The sequence below is a fragment of the Podarcis gaigeae genome (genome assembly GCF_964106915.1).
Source record: "Podarcis gaigeae genome assembly, chromosome: 6".
NCBI lineage: Eukaryota > Metazoa > Chordata > Lepidosauria > Squamata > Lacertidae > Podarcis > Podarcis gaigeae.
This window is the reverse complement of record NC_139682.1, coordinates 23,795,418-23,811,234: the sequence shown is the minus strand read 5'-3', so window position 1 is coordinate 23,811,234 and position 15,817 is coordinate 23,795,418. Positions and strand designations below refer to the sequence as shown.

Sequence of the window (15,817 nt, the reverse complement as noted above, 5' to 3'; positions counted from 1 at the left end):
AACAAAGGGCCCCATTGAATATCCCCTGTGAAGCTGTGATTATATGGCACCCTGCAGCTGCCTGCACATTGACATGAGTGCACTGTTTTCGCAAATAATTGGTTATAGCCTATTGTTAGATGTAGAGGTTGCATGCCCCAACCCCTTGGTCTCTCTCGAGTTTGCTTGTCCATTTATGCTGTATGCCATTTATGCTATAATAGCACATTGAGGAGTATTTCTGACGCTCCTGAGAACACTGGTCTCCTCCTGCGCTGAATCTAGATTCCTGAAATCTGGAAGGAGATTTACTGGGAAGAGGAAGTTGAATTCCAAGACAATGCAATATGGCTCTGCTTTCATGCAGAGCTGGCCCTGTCCACAGGAAACTAAGCCGGTGAGCCTTCTTTGGTTTCCACACTAGGTGAGCAACAGCACTGAACTCCACTCCACCGAAAAGTGGTTCCATGGCAAGCTGGGAGCTGGGCGTGATGGGCGCCACATAGCAGAAAGGCTGTTGACGGAGTACTGCATAGAGACGGGAGCCCCTGACGGTTCTTTCTTGGTGCGAGAGAGTGAGACCTTTGTTGGCGATTACACCCTTTCTTTCTGGTAAGAAACTCTTGGGCATGGTGTCCACCCTTCAGGTATCTCTGTAACTAGATGTGTAACTGAAAGACACAGGTTAATGGATATGAGGCATTGCACAATATCTCTTTCTCTCTCCCTCTAGCCAGAGGATTCATGGAATTTGCCTGTTAGGCAAATACTTGGATGATACATAATTCATTCAATTTATGTAGGACTTGGGAAAAGATGGCTAATGGCAGATTGAGAAGCAGTGTGTGCGTGTGTACTACTATTTAGCTTACCTTTGCTGTTGAATTGTATGCAGTGTTTACATTATTTGACCTCGCATCTGTGAGAACAATGGTAACTTGCCCAAGGCCACACATTGAGATGCATTGCTGTGAGAAGGGATGTGAACCTGTCTTTCACATCCAAAGCCAGCATGCCGAGTCCATTGCATTTTTGAAGTTTGTCACTAGATTGAACAGGAAGCTTTTCTGTGTGAAGGAACCCTGCTGTTTGATTACTGGAATAGTTGCATACCACATCTTGGATTTCTAAGGCTTTAGCAGTAGTTGTGAAGGTGTTTTGAGGTTTTAATGTTGAGGGGTAGAAACTTGTTCCTGTTAATACACACACATTAATGCCAACATTTTAACAGCACAATTCTAACCATATATATATTCAATGGGGCTTACTCCAAGATAAGTAGCATTAGGACTGAAGTTTAAGTCAGGCTTTTTTGAAGTCCACACACTACTGGATACCTGGTCTTAGCTTTTCGTGTAATTTGAAATTTCCCCAAGCAGCCTTTGCTTCATCCTTTTCGTCAACTGAGTGCTGCTGTTTCTCCCCTTTCTTGCTTACCACCTGTTTTAAGGCACAACCATGCAAAGAGCTGGTTGGATACTCTCAAGGTCTACCAACCTAGCTATTCTACCCTACTGAATAAGCAACTTTCACTCTTCGCATGACACTCATGTTTTCAGGCAGTGTGACCGCTATTGTTTTGGGGGAAATGTAACTAAAATAATATTTCTTTATTTTAAAAAACAAATTTTAGGCTGTCATTCTAAGTGCATTTACTAAGAACTAGACCACACTGAGTAGACTGGGGCTTATTTTGTGTAAACACACATGGGATTTCACTGCTGACCTTTGTTTTTCTTGCATGCAGGCGCAATGGGAAAGTGCAACACTGCCGGATCCATTCCCGGCAGGATGCTGGCAGCCCCAAATTCTTCCTCACCGATAACCTGGTGTTCAACAGTCTTTATGACCTCATAACTCATTATCAGCAGGTGCCGCTCAGATGCAATGAATTTGAGATGAGGCTGACTGAACCTGTGCCACAGACCAACGCTCATGAGAGCAAGGAGTAAGCAAAGAGTAACGCGTTTTTGGCCATTTGCTTATGTCAGAATTCCAAAAGAATTGTTGCCTATGAAGCGTTAGGGCTGAGATCACTCAAGAATATTGTAGCCTGAATTTAGCACCTTGAAGTGATGATATAGCTCACACTTAATTGGAGTGGTTTTATTTTGGTTAGTTCTTTCGTCCTGCTGCAGGGTTGGGGACCTGTGGCCCTATGGCTGTCCCTTGACATCAGTTCCCATCATCTCTGACTATTGGCATGATGGTTGGGGCTGATGGGAGTTATAGTTCCGAAATATCTGAAAAGCCAGCGCTTCCCCATCCTTGCCCTGCTAACCTACTTTGCTTCAGAAGAGGAACTACAATGTTGTTGTTGTTTAGTCGTTTAGTCGTGTCTGACTCTTCGTGACCCCCAGAGCACGCCAGGCACTCCTGTCTTCCACATAGTTTTATGCTATTTAACCTGCTATCTCTCTCTTCTTTTTAGCTGTTATTCCTTATTATGTGCTTGTCTTCTATTGAATTTTCATCCTGTTATGTGGGCCCTTGGAACATTTCAGTGGAAAGGCAGGACAGACACACAACTGGTGCTTTCAGGCCATTCTCCACAACTTGGTTAACATAAAAGACAAATTGCCCAGAAGTCTCCAAAGAGTCTAATCTGAATGGTATTCTAGAATGCTCAAACCATTCTCTTACATTTAACTCATCTGCACTGTTTATGTAAAGCTGCAAAGCTTTCTTCCCTGCTGACACACATTTAATTTTAATAAAAAATCTACCTCTGAACTATTATGGATCCCCAGTTTAGAGATGCAGAGAAATGAAATGGAGCTGAACAGAGTTCAGGAGGAAGCCAAAGGACCACATTTTCCTTTTGTTCCAGTTTGCTTTAAGAGCTAGGAGAATTAACATTCTTGAGATTTTTGCCTGCAATATCCCATTGTGCCACAAAATCCCTAAGCATAAAACCTGCCTACATCCATTTGGAGCTTAACCATGGTTATCCTGACTGGTGTGTCCAGATCAGCATGGAGCCTTAGTTAGCATTCACCATGGTTGGGATGTGTGCAGAGGTCACCTTTAAGCATGGCTTTGCCACAGGGAAGGATTGGATTTGTATGTAAGAGAAGGACCCACAGACCATATGTGGTCTGTTTCTGACCTCTTAACAGTGGAAACATTGCTTCTGCACTGGCCCTTAGTGAAAACAAAGACTTGGCTTGTGATGCTGCATTAGCTGGTTTCCTGCTTCCGCAACGAAACCACAATGGCTCTAAATCTCCAAAGGAAACAATACAGCCAAGTGGTATTCTTCTGTGAAACAGAATTCATCCTGGGGTCCAGACATTTATCAGGTACTGCTGTGCTACATTCACTTACATTGCAATATTTTCACCACCACCCCAGATGGTATCACGCTAATCTCACCCGGCCTCTGGCAGAGCGCATGCTGATGCGGGTGCCACGGGATGGGGCCTTTCTGGTGCGCAAGAGGAGCGAGCCAAACTCCTACGCAATCTCCTTTCGGTGAGTAGTTTGTCTCCCAGGTACCATGGACTGCCAATAATAATAATAATAATAATAATAATAATAATAATAATAATAATTTATTACTTATACCCCGCCCATCTGGCTGGGCTTCCCCAGCCACTCTGGGTGGCTCCCAACAAAATATTAAAATACAGTAATCCATCAAACATTAAAAGCTTCCCTAAACAGGGATGCCTTCAGATGTCTTCTAAAAGTCTGGTAGTTCTTGTTCTCTTTGACATCTGGTGGGAGGGCGTTCCACAGGGTGGATGTCACTACTGAGAAGGCCCTCTGCCTGGTTCCCTGTAACTTAGCTTCTCGCAGTGAGGCAACTGCCAGAAGGCCCTCAGCGCTGGACCTCTGTCTGGGCAGAACGATGGAGGTGGAGACGCTCCTTCAGGTATACAGGACCGAGGCAGTTTAGGGCTTTAAAGGTCAGCACCAACACTTTGAATTGTGCTCGGAAATGTACTGGGAGCCAATGTAGGTCTTTCAAGACTGGTGTTATATGGTCTCGGCAGCCGCTCCCAGTCACCAGTCTAGCTGCCGCATTCTGGTTTAGTTGTAGTTTCCGGGTCACCTTCAAAGGAAGCCTTATATATGTCTTGTCGTGGCTGTGAAATGTAGGGAAGGAAAGTAAATCCCCCCTCCCCAAACATCATGCAACAAACACTCTCTTCAGCCGTTGTTAAGTGCTTGTTTGGGAAATGACTGATCACTTGTTCTGCTGCTGTTTTGATCCCCAGGGCAGAAGGGAAGATAAAGCACTGCCGAGTCCAGCAGGATGGCCAGACCGTCATTTTGGGTAACTCGGAATTCGAGAGCCTGGTGGATTTAATCAGCTACTATGAAAAGCACCCGCTGTATCGCAAGATGAAGCTGAGGTATCCAATTAATGAGGAAATGTTGGAGAAGATCGGGACGGCGGTGAGTATGATGTTAGGAATGGAATCCAGTGCGTTCTTCCTGGGACTGTGGTCGCAACTGCTCTTGTTTTTCTAGAATATGGCTCTATGGGATGGGGAATCTCCAAATCCCAGTCTTTGCTTGCCAGGGGATCTAATTTAGCCAGCAGAGTCATTCTTCAAAATCACTCTCACTTGTCCATCACCTGATATCACTGGGTTATGTCAGCTGATGGGCAGGGTTTTTCTTTCAATCCTACTGGGTGTTGCTTTTACAGCATTTTCCGAGCCCCACCCCTCTGTCAAAGTTGGCTTGCAGTGTGGCGGTGAGACCTGACCTGACCAAAAAGGTTCCTATCCCTTCTCTAAGGAAATGGAATAGTTGGATCTCTGATACTGCCTAGTTAGAAGACTGACAAATGTAGGTTGACCAGCCTATTGGTATCCACAATATCATCTCTTCAGTGAGATGTCCACTTCTTGAGTAAGGATGAAGAACCTCTGTCCCATGGGTCAGACTTGGCCCTCTAGTGGTCCGAATTTGACCTGTGAGGCCATTTCCCCCAAACCACACCCACTAACACCACACTGAACGTCATATGAGATGTCAGGTGCAGGACAAGTATTGGCATGGCTTCAAAGGAACAACTGAGAGCTTAAGGCATGCTGTTACCACCCAGCTGATGGAAGGAGGAAGTAGTTTTCCTTTTGCAAACAGCCCTGCACTGCTCCTTGGACCTTTGGCTTTTGGGTGTTTAAAGAGCAGTGTGAGGCTGCTTGCAAAAGGGCTTTCTAACAGCCCTGAACTGTTCTTTGAAATTCTGAAAACTGGAGTTTCAAAGTGCAGTGCTAGTCTGTTAAAAAGCCTTTTGTAAACAACCCCACACTGATCTTCTTAAATCTCTAGTTTTTGGAGGTTCAAGGAGCAGCACATGGCTGTTTGAAAGCCCTTTTGCAAACAGCTCTGTGCTGAGCTTTGAAATCCCAACAACTGGGGCTTCAAAGTACAGTGGTACCTCGGGTTAAGTACTTAATTCGTTCCGGAGGTCCGCACTTAACCTGAAACTGTTCTTAACTTGAAGCACCACTTTAGCTAATGGTTCTTAACCTGAAGCACTATTTCTGGGTTAGTGGAGTCTGTAACCTGAAGCGTAAGTAACCCGAGATACCGCTGTACAGCTTTGCCTGATGTCACTGTAACACCTGGTGATTGACAGATAAACAGCCCCACCTGCCTACCAAATTTGTCCCACCAAGGGTTGGGGAGATAAGAATCTAGCAAGTTGGCTAGAAAAAGTTGCTTACCCTACTCTATAGCGTGGGGGGAGACTCAACCTGTTTCCAGGCTGTAGCATCGCCTTATAAGTGAGTGGCTTTAGCCACCTCTTCTAACTCCTGTGATCCATGCCTGAACATAAAGATAGACTCATCCTCTTTCCTTTGCTCACCAGGAACCAGATTACGGTTCACTCTACGAAGGTCAGAATCCAGGATTTTATGTGGAGGCCAATCCTATGCCAACCTTCAAGGTATTTTCCTTGTACCTCGAGATATGACTGGGATGAGATCAGCTGATAAATTGCTTGTGTGGCCAATATGTTTTCACTACCAGGGCAAGTAGCAGCTTATGAGGAGGTGGTTTCCATTGGGGAAGTTATGCAGAGGGGAAGGGTTACTATTGCCCTCCAGCACCATGGTGGTCCCTGTGGATCAGTCCTTGCCTTGGCTGCATTTGCATATCTCCATCATAAATCATAATCTTTAGTCTGGAGAATGCTCTTAACAAACCATTAGCACATTGGGACTTTGATGTAAATGCCTACCCTCCCTGCAAACATTAGTACACTAAATTTTAAACCCCAGGCACTAGCATATTCATGAAGTTATTTGCATATAGAAACTTCTGACTTTCACATACAGTTGGAAAGAGAACTGAACTCTAGTAATGGGAGTCTGAAAGGTAGGCAAATTCCTGGCCAATCATTAGTTTGTCCTATTGATTGCACTGTATATTTCCCCCCACGGTGGTCTTGCATGTCACAAAGACTTAGAGGCAGGTATTGATACCTGATTGTAAGTGGATTCCTGCAGAATTGCTTGGTAATGAGTGGTATGTGACTTCATCTCGGCTTCTGCCGGGATCACCTAACCTCATTATTTTGTATGTGTTTCAGTGTGCTGTCAAAGCCTTGTTTGACTATAAGGCTCAACGAGAGGACGAACTCACCTTCACCAAAAATGCCATCATCCAGAATGTGGAAAAGCAAGAAGGAGGCTGGTGAGTTTCCTTTAATCGCCAGATGATCGGTCCTTTTAAAAAGATCTCCCAGAGATCACATCTCCAAGTAGCAACAGGGCGTTTGCTGACTTTCCCATTCCTGGTAATGCCTTTTGAAAAGAACTTCCCCCGTTTATATGATTTAAACAAGCAACATGTGAAGCTGAATACCCGCCTCACTTTTAGAGCCAAACTCTTTGGTTCTAACTCTGGGAACTTACGTTGCTCCTGAACAGCTGAAAAGCAGCTAGAGTTGGTAGAGTTGATTTGAAAGGGAGACTTAACCCTTTCCCCATCCACCACTTTCCCCTTACAACTCCTTCCGACAACTTCTCCACCCCTCTCCTTTCCATCTTGTATTATAAACTTGCCATGCTGCTTTGCAGCTGTTTGGGAATGACTAGGGACAGGCATCCCCAGACTTGGCCCTCCAGCTGTTTTGGGACTACAATTCCCATCATCCCTGACCACTGGTCCTGTTACCTAGGGATGGTGGGAGTTGTAGTCCCAAAACAGCTGGAGGGCCAAGTTTGGGGATGCCTGGACTAGGGTTTCCAGATACAGGGTCTGCTACTGAACTTCAGCATCAGCCCTTAGTCAAGATCACTTCGGCACAGGGAAGTGTTTCTGCTAGTGGTACAATAGGGCATGAATTTGGTGACATTTCCATTCCTTGGAATCAAGGCAAAATTAACAAGAGAGTATCCTCGTTTGCCCTCCTGCGCACTCCACTACTGTCAGGTCTATAGCTTAGTGCACAGCTAGCTAGCTCTGTTGGTCTGCTTAATGCCACACATTTACGTTCTAATCAATGCATTTCGATCACCTTGGTACAAAATAACACTAGTTTTGCATCAAACGTGTATGACTTTGAACATGCATCTTTTCATTTCTTCCAGGTGGAGAGGAGACTGTGGTGGTAAGAAGCAGCTGTGGTTTCCATCTAACTACGTAGAAGAAATAGCTAGTCCAACAGGCTTGGAGCCTGAGAGGGAGGTGAGCATTCAGTTTGGAGAAAGATGGAAAGAGAGCTGCAGAGTCTTTTCAGCTTCAGATTCCGGGGAAAGCTCAGCTTGAGATTTGGTCTCGAAATAAGGCCTTCTAAATACCCAAAGGGCCACCTTCTTCCATGTGAGCCTGCCTGCTCAATAAGATCTTCCAGATGGGCTGTCCTATGCATCGCACAAACACCTAGTTTACATTCAGCTGGGATGTGGGAGAGGACCTTTGCTGTTGTTGTGGCAAGTTCTCTGGGTCTCTCTGCCCAGTGAGACTTAGAATCACAGCGTTGGAAGGGATCCCCAACCTCTTCTTACAAAACTCCATGAAAGGAGAGTCCATTGCCGACAGCCTTCTGTTGCTGCCTGAATACATTTGCTTTCTGGCAGACATTTTGTAGGCATCAAATCTCCCTGGTATATTAGTTTCAATTTGGCCTTCTGCAATCTAGTTGTTCTTCATGTGTTTTAGACTACAACTCCCATAAGTCTCAGCCAGTGTGATCAATACTCAGGTTATGTTGAGAGTTGTAGTCCAAAATTTAATTCATTCATTTTAAAGTGCTTTATTTGAGGGGTTCTTGTTTGTTTTACAATCGGTATATAAATGTTACGAAATAAAATAAGTCTTGTTATCTGCCACAACGATGAAAACAATAACTAATAATACATGGTTGCAAGCTTCTGCAATTCAAAGATGTGTGTGGATAAGAGAAAGATTGTGTTAGTTCTCCTTCCTGGTTCTGTTCACAGTTAACACCTCTATGCCAGGACTGTGTGATGAAATCACACAGGCAGGTATCTCAGAAGAAAGCTCTGCTGTAATAAAATTCTTTCCCTTCAAATGTGGCAAATCTAAATATTATCCAGAATTAATTTTATTACTCTTTAGCATTTATTCAGTGTCAGATGGTTCTTTCCCAGAGGACTGAGTATCTCTAATTTGCTATCCACAAATAATATTGGACGTTGGAGGCTGCCAAGCAGGGGGTAGTCAGCTGGCAATGGAGGGGGAGGCCAAGGGAAGGATAGGCATTTTAAATATTTTTAGAATATTTTGCTATTTTAAAACAGAATGCATTTATGTGGGCTAGTGCTATTGCCTTCCCTGAGGTTCTCATGATAGGGTAGACTCTAAAATGTTAAGAAATGTAGTAATAGCTATGGACTTGCTTCCAGCAACAGATAGATGAGAACAGTCCATTGGGAGACCTACTTGGAGGAGTTCTAGACGTACCAGCCTGTCAGATTGGTAAGTGGATGCTTTGTGTGGTGGGCGGGAGAGGTAAGAAGCGATAACTGATGCTGATTTTCGGCTGCAACTATTTCCTTAGAACCCACCTTTCCCTGCTAATCTGCAGGTTTTCTGTTCCCAAGGCTTTGCTCCAGGATAAAGGCCTTGTGTAGCAAAGTGCTCAGCCATGCAGGACCAGTTCTCGGGGTTGCTATTTGACAAGGGCTGTGCATGCGAGAATGTTTTGCCTCATTTCAAGCCCCTTTCAAATGCATGGGTCTTGTCTGCCTGCGGGAAGATGGTCATGCAAAAATGGAATTCTGGAGTTTGTGGGTCTGACTGTTAGGCAAGATCTGTGCACTAGTGATTTACACATAAGATTCTTAACAGGAATATTGAAGAGTGGATAGACTGCTCATCTGCAATGCCTGGTTCTGAAGATCAAACCTGGAACAGGATTGTCTGGTTCAAAGTGACACACCTCATTGTCCATTCTGCTGAGTTGCTTCTTTGCTGCTGAACACCAATTCTCAAAACATACTGATTGTTGATTTGGCGTTTAAACCTGCATTTTTAGCTGACTTGGGCTTGTTGGGGAAAGGCAAGATATAATAAATAAGAATTGGGTAGTGTTTTTGCAGAAAAGCTCTGCCTGAGACTTTGGGATGACATTGCCTGTCAGAGTGGACAGTACTGGGCTAGACCAGTAGTCTGGTCTGGTAAAATTCTGCTTCCTGTGTTCCTACATAACCATCTTGCATTGATGGACAAAGCAAGAGGGGAAGAGGAAAGAGAGGGCTGTGTGTGTGTGTGTGTGTGTGTGTGTGTGAGAGAGAGAGAGAGAGAGAGAGAGAGAGAGATTTTAAATATGGGCCTGGGGATTAAATGTAGGCCCTTGGTTTGGGAAGGTTGATATCCGCTGAACCTACCTCTTAAAAAATACCATTGCTGCTCCCTTTCTTTCAAATAGACATTATTTATTGCATTTATATACAGTCAAGGGACGCGGGTGGCGCTGTGGGTTAAACCACAGAGCCTAGGACTTGCCGATCAGAAGGTGGGCAATTTGAATCCCTGCGACGGGGTGAGCTCCCATTGCTCGGTCCCTGCTCCTGCCAACCTAGTAGTTTAAAAGCATGTCAAAGTGCAAGTAGATAAATAGGTAGCGCTCCAGCGGGAAGGTAAACGGCATTTCCGTGCGCTGCTCTGGTTCGCCAGAAGTGGCTGGCCACATGACGCAGAAGCTGTACGCCAGCTCCCTCAGCCAGTAAAGCGAGATGAGCGCCGCAACCCCAGAGTCGGACACGAAATGATCTAATGGTCAGGGGTCCCTTTACCTTTATATACAGTACTGCCTTTCTGACAAGGCACCCAAAGTAGTTTACAGTTTTAAAATACCAAAACAAATGATGATACACCATGCAAAATTGACCCAGGGGACAAGCCAGCTTGAGAAGGCCCTGATGTCAGCCTGCCTTCTTCCTTCTCACAGGGCAGATGATGTCTATAGGGGCAACAGTCTGTCTGCAGCTGGCCTTGTGGGGTGCAGAAACAGTCCAACTAGGATGTTTGCCTCCCTTCTTCAATCTCTTCTTTCTCATTTTATCAGTTATCAATACCACCTACATACTATGGATAAATTTTTAACTATAACTCTGATATAGATCATGTCTGTGAGGATCTTGAGGCAGGCACTGGTCTAATCCTTGTTTTTCTGCTCATTCCTCATCCACAGCCATCCGCCCAGAGGGCAAGAACAACCGCATGTTTGTCTTCTCGATCAGCATGGCTTCCATCACACGATGGTCCTTGGATGTAGCAGCTGACACACACGAAGACCTGTTGGACTGGGTGAAGAAGATCCGTGAAGCCGCCCAAACCGCTGATGCCAGGGTAAGATACGCGGCCTCTTAAACTTTTGTAAGCCATAGATGCAAATGTTAAGGAACTTGTTATGAAGGTTCTTGTGATCGCTGCATGAAATGTGAAAATAAAATTAAATATCTGGGTTCCTGGGTTATATAGGAATGCCCGAAGAGTAACAGACCAGATTAGAGATGCTCCACTCACCATGTTTTGTATCTCTGCAAGTGGTTGGTTCCCTGCTGTCTCTGCCAGCTATATGCATTTAAGTGATTGAGTGCAGTGGGGAGAGGTTTGCTGACTGTCTTGAAGATGTGCCTTTGTAGAAAAGCACACACTTTTCACAATATTCCACACACTTTTCAAACCGCAGTGAAATCCACTTGTCCTTCTGTTCCTGTTTTCTGCTCGTTGAATGTTGATTCTGTTAGCGTGTACCTGAGCCAGGGCTTCCGCCCATACAATTAATAAACCCTGTTGTCTTTTATTCTTTATCAGCTTTCGGAAGGCAAGATGATGGAGAGGAGGAAGAAGATAGCACTGGAGCTTTCTGAGCTGGTCATCTACTGCCGTCCTGTCCCCTTTGATGAAGAAAGTATGTGCAGATTCCATTAGGCAAATATTGCAAATGCTGTGCAGTGACCCATTGCGCGGCTAGAGCTGATTACTGGCATTAGTTCAGCCTTGTGATGTTTTAGTTGAAGCTTCTAAATCATTGCCAATCTGGCAGGGTAGATTAGTAAAGCTCTCACTTGTAGGTATTTGAAAGGTGTTTGCCAACCATGACAAAAACACAACAGTAGTTGCAATATAGTATTTCTTTTCTATATTGGTTCAAAACCTAATTTGTAATCATTGCAAATTGATTATCCTTGGATATACCATATTTTTCGCTCTATAAGATGCACTTTTTCCCTCCTAAAAAGTAAGGGGAAATGTGCATGTGTCTTATGGAGCGAATGCAGTCTGCACAGCTATCGCTGAAGCCAGGAGAGCAAGAGGGATCGTTGCGAACCAATTCCTTTTGCTCTCCTGGCTTTAGGGATAGCCATGCAAAGCCTCCTGAGTGCAGTGGGAGTGCTCCTTCCACTGCGTTCAGGAGGCTTTGCGTTGCTTTCTCTGAAGACAGGAGAGTGAGAGGGATCAGTGCACACCGATCCCTCTCACTCTCCTGGCTTCAGGTATAGCCACACAAAGCCTTCAGGGCAACGGGAGAAACGCTCCCCCTGCCCTGAAGAGGCTTGGCACGGCTATCCCAGAAGCCAGAACAGCAAGAGAGATCGCTGCTTTTGCTGCACAGCGATCCCTCTTGCTGTTCTGACTTTGCTTCGCTGGAGAGGCGCTGAGCAGCTTTCCCTCTCTGAGCAGTGCCTCTTCAGTGCTGAAGGGGTGCTGCGCAGAGAGGGAAAGCTGTGCAGTGCCCCTTCAGCGAAGCGGGAGGAGAAATGGAGCCCCTTCCATTTCTCCTCCCGCTTTTCTGGAGAGGCGCTGCTCAGATAGGGAGAGAATATTTTTTTTCTTGTTCTCCTCCTCTAAAACTAGGTGTGTCTTATGGTCGGTGTGTCTTATAGAGCGAAAAATATGGTACTATTTAGTCATGACTCTGGTTTATCTAATTCACAACTTGAATAATCCCACTGAAGAAAAAGTGGACATAGATTCTTAATGCATAATTTTTTATAGATGTGAAAATTGGCTCTACATTTCTGAAGTTGATTTTTTTAAAAAGAAATTACTAGAAATATGCATATCTATTTGTGGAACTGAAAAGTTCTTTCTCTTCCCACTGCTCTTTCTTCTCCTGTTAAATATTGTGGTGGGATCATTCTGACACCGTATCATTGTCTGCCCTGTTTCCTGTACAGAGATTGGCACAGACAGGGCTTGCTACAGAGACATGTCCTCCTTCCCTGAAACCAAGGCAGAGAAGTATGTCAACAAGATCAAAGGCAAGAAGTTTCTGCAATATAACCGCCTACAGCTTTCCCGCATCTATCCAAAGGGACAGCGCCTTGACTCCTCCAACTATGATCCTCTGCCTATGTGGATCTGTGGCAGCCAGTTGGTGGCACTCAACTTCCAGACACCAGGTTAGAGACCCTTTTCACTGGGCTGTTGCAGTGGTGTGACGGTTCCTCTCTGTGGTGACCATAGCTTAGGGCAAGAGTATACAACATGGTACCTGCCATATGTTGTTGGACTGCAAGGCCCATCATTGGCCATGCTGGCTGGGAGTTATGGTCCACAACAGCTGGACGGCACAAGGTTGGCTATCTCAACTTAGGGCATGTCTACTTTGCAGGAAAAAGGTATTGCTTCTGCATGGTCTGGTGTCCAACTGCTTGCATTGTTATACTACAATGGGCAAAAGCTTTTTGTGCTTGCATATGATTGGGAGTTGGGCCATATTTTCTTCTTCATTTGAATGTTTACCTATAAAGCCTTAAATGGCTCAGGACCAAAATACCTCAAGGACCGCCTCTCTCCATATGAACCTACCCAGACCCTGAGATCATCATCTGAGTCCCTTCTTCTTGTGCCTCCCTCACGTGAGGTCCGGAGGGTGGCAACACAAGAATGGGCCTTTTCTGCAGTGGCTCCCCGTCTGTGGAATGCTCTCCGCAGTGAGACTCACCTGGTGCCTTCATTGCATATCTTAAGGCAGCAGTCAAAAATGTTTCAACCAAGCACTTGGCTGATACTCTGTGGCCTTTGAAATGTGTCTGGGAGAGGGGGGTTGTTGGTTTGCTTTGCTTCTGCTTTTGTTTTTGTTTTATTATATATTTTTTCTTTGCATATTGTTTTTTTATGTTGTGAATCGCCCTGTGGCCTTTGGATGAAGGGAGGTGCACAAATAAAAAATAATAATAATGTTAACATTTTTTAAAAAAAATTGGGTTGTGCTGGGTTGGTACATATGTCAGAGTAGCTAGGATGCTGTCTCAGAACAAATTTATATAATCTTAAAACCGGGGGTAGCCAACATGGCAACCTCCAGATGTTGTTGGACTACAACTCCCATCATGCTGACCCAGATGGGAATTGTAGTCCAGTGAAGCCTGGAGGAAACTGTTTTGAGAGCCAGTGTGGTGTAGTGGTTAAGAGCAGTGGACTCGTAATCTGGGGAACCAGGTTCGTGTCTCCGCTCCTCCACATGCAGCTGCTGGGTGACCTTGGGCCAGTCACACTTCTTTGAAGTATCTCAGCCCCACTCACCTCACAGAGTGTTTGTTGTGGGGGAGGAAGGGAAAGGAGAATGTTAGCCGCTTTGAGACTCCTTAGGGTAGTGATAAAGCGGGATATCAAATCCAAACTCCTCCTCCTCTTTCTTTCTTTCTTTCTTTCTTCTTCTTCTTCTTCTTCTTCTTCTTCTTCTTCTTCTTCTTCTTCTTCTTCTTCTTCTTCTTCTTCTTCTTATCAGTATGGTTAATTATCTTTGCCTTCTAAAAGAAATTGCACCTGAGGTGTTCAGCATTTTGTGAGCTGGCCAGCTAGCACTGACTTTCCTTGGCGGCCTCATTTGAACACGGGTGTTATGCCCTGAATTGTCCTCAGTTGTACTGCATTGTACTGGAGCTGTTCCTCATTAAAGTCCCCTGTGCTTTTGCAGATAAGCCAATGCAGATGAATCAGGCCCTGTTTATGTCTGGAGGCCGATGCGGCTTCATGCTGCAACCGGGCAACATGCGGGATGACATCTTTGATCCCTTTGACAAGAGCACTCTTCGGGGGGTGGAGCCACTTTCCATTTCCATTGAGGTTGGTGTGTTATACTCTTCTCTGCATGCCTGCTATAATAAAGCCTTATTTTGACTTTGGTTTGGGTGGACATGTCACTTCTCCTACAGCCCCAGGCTTCAGAATACTGCTACATTACATCATGAAGAGACATTGTGTGCGTTTGTGTGTGTGCAGTACATTTATTTCTCCACCTACTTGATCCTCTGGCCCTGCCCACCACTAGCATGGAGCCCTGAGAAAGTTGCCCACAAGGGAATGCAACTCTTGGGCTGAAATATTTCCCCCACTTTTCATTTTTCATACAAATACCATGCACTGAAGTGCCTCCTTCACTAGAGGTCCGGAGGGTGGCAACACGAGAAAGGGCCTTCTCTGCAGTGGCTCCCCATTTGCAGAATGCTCTCCCCAGGGATGTTCATCTGGTGCCTTCATTATACACCTTTAAGGGCCATGCAAAAATGTTCCTCTTCAACCAGGCCTTTGGCTGATTAATATTCTACGGCCCTTTCAATGTGTTTGTTTTGGTGGGGGCAGGGGTAATTGTTTTGATTTGTTTTTGTTTTAATTATTTATTTGTGTTTTTTATCCTGTATTTTTATCTTGTGAAGTACCCTGAGATCTTCGGATGAAGGGTGGTATAGAAATTTAATAAATAATAACAGTAATTTTGTAAGCTAAGGCTCTTCTCTCCTATCAAACAAATCACCAAATGTTGAGCCTGAGGTGCTTTTGTCTCAGCCGGAATAACAACGGACCATCTTACATCAGTGTGCTGAGTAGCCCTCTAGAGATGGAACCAAATAGTCAATGTCACCCAGGCAAAAATTCAGCAGCGCAGATTGACTTGAAATAGATGACAAAAGGGAGCAGAGGCGCACCAGGACTGCACGGTGTGGGGGCAGAGGGGAATTTTATGGGGGCAGAAAAATGGCAACATGCAACCTTTTGCCACCCATAGGTGGCACCCTCCACTTAGAAACCTCATGGGTTCTGTATTTAGCTGGGGCTCAATGTAAAAGCATTGTTGTGACTCTGGCTTCATAATTTAAGTCAAGTGCAAAGCAGGGGAGCAAAGAGCAGGGTGATTTGTTTGTCACTCCTGTCCTGGCACACACCACCAATTCTGTCATTCTGTTGCCATTCTACTTTTATTTAGAATGAAAAGGGCATATGAGAGGCAGGACAAAAGATTTCTAAATCCTATCTAGGGTTGTTCATGCTGATTGGGATTCAGTCATGATCAACTAGCCACTGAAAGCATGGGACTAAGTTAGTTATCACTGACTTGTTCCAGCGGCTTCAGTGAGACTCGCAGTGTAGTCCCTGTGCATGTTTGCTTGGA

At 45.0% G+C, this 15,817-nt stretch overlaps 1 protein-coding gene across 2 annotated transcripts in view; it reads left to right on the top strand.

The window, feature by feature from the left end:
- PLCG1 (phospholipase C gamma 1) overlaps positions 1-15,817 on the top strand; it is a 91,721-nt gene that overhangs the window by 68,667 nt on the left and 7,237 nt on the right. For both annotated transcript variants that reach the window (XM_083746134.1, XM_083746133.1), the window contains exons 16-27: positions 404-591; positions 1,727-1,927; positions 3,334-3,453; positions 4,203-4,383; positions 5,813-5,890; positions 6,536-6,639; positions 7,539-7,635; positions 8,817-8,889; positions 10,607-10,764; positions 11,233-11,329; positions 12,600-12,824; positions 14,345-14,493. In XM_083746134.1, the coding sequence (XP_083602260.1) occupies positions 404-591; positions 1,727-1,927; positions 3,334-3,453; positions 4,203-4,383; positions 5,813-5,890; positions 6,536-6,639; positions 7,539-7,635; positions 8,817-8,889; positions 10,607-10,764; positions 11,233-11,329; positions 12,600-12,824; positions 14,345-14,493 (1,671 nt within the window). The remainder of the gene's footprint in view (positions 1-403; positions 592-1,726; positions 1,928-3,333; positions 3,454-4,202; positions 4,384-5,812; positions 5,891-6,535; positions 6,640-7,538; positions 7,636-8,816; positions 8,890-10,606; positions 10,765-11,232; positions 11,330-12,599; positions 12,825-14,344; positions 14,494-15,817) is intronic.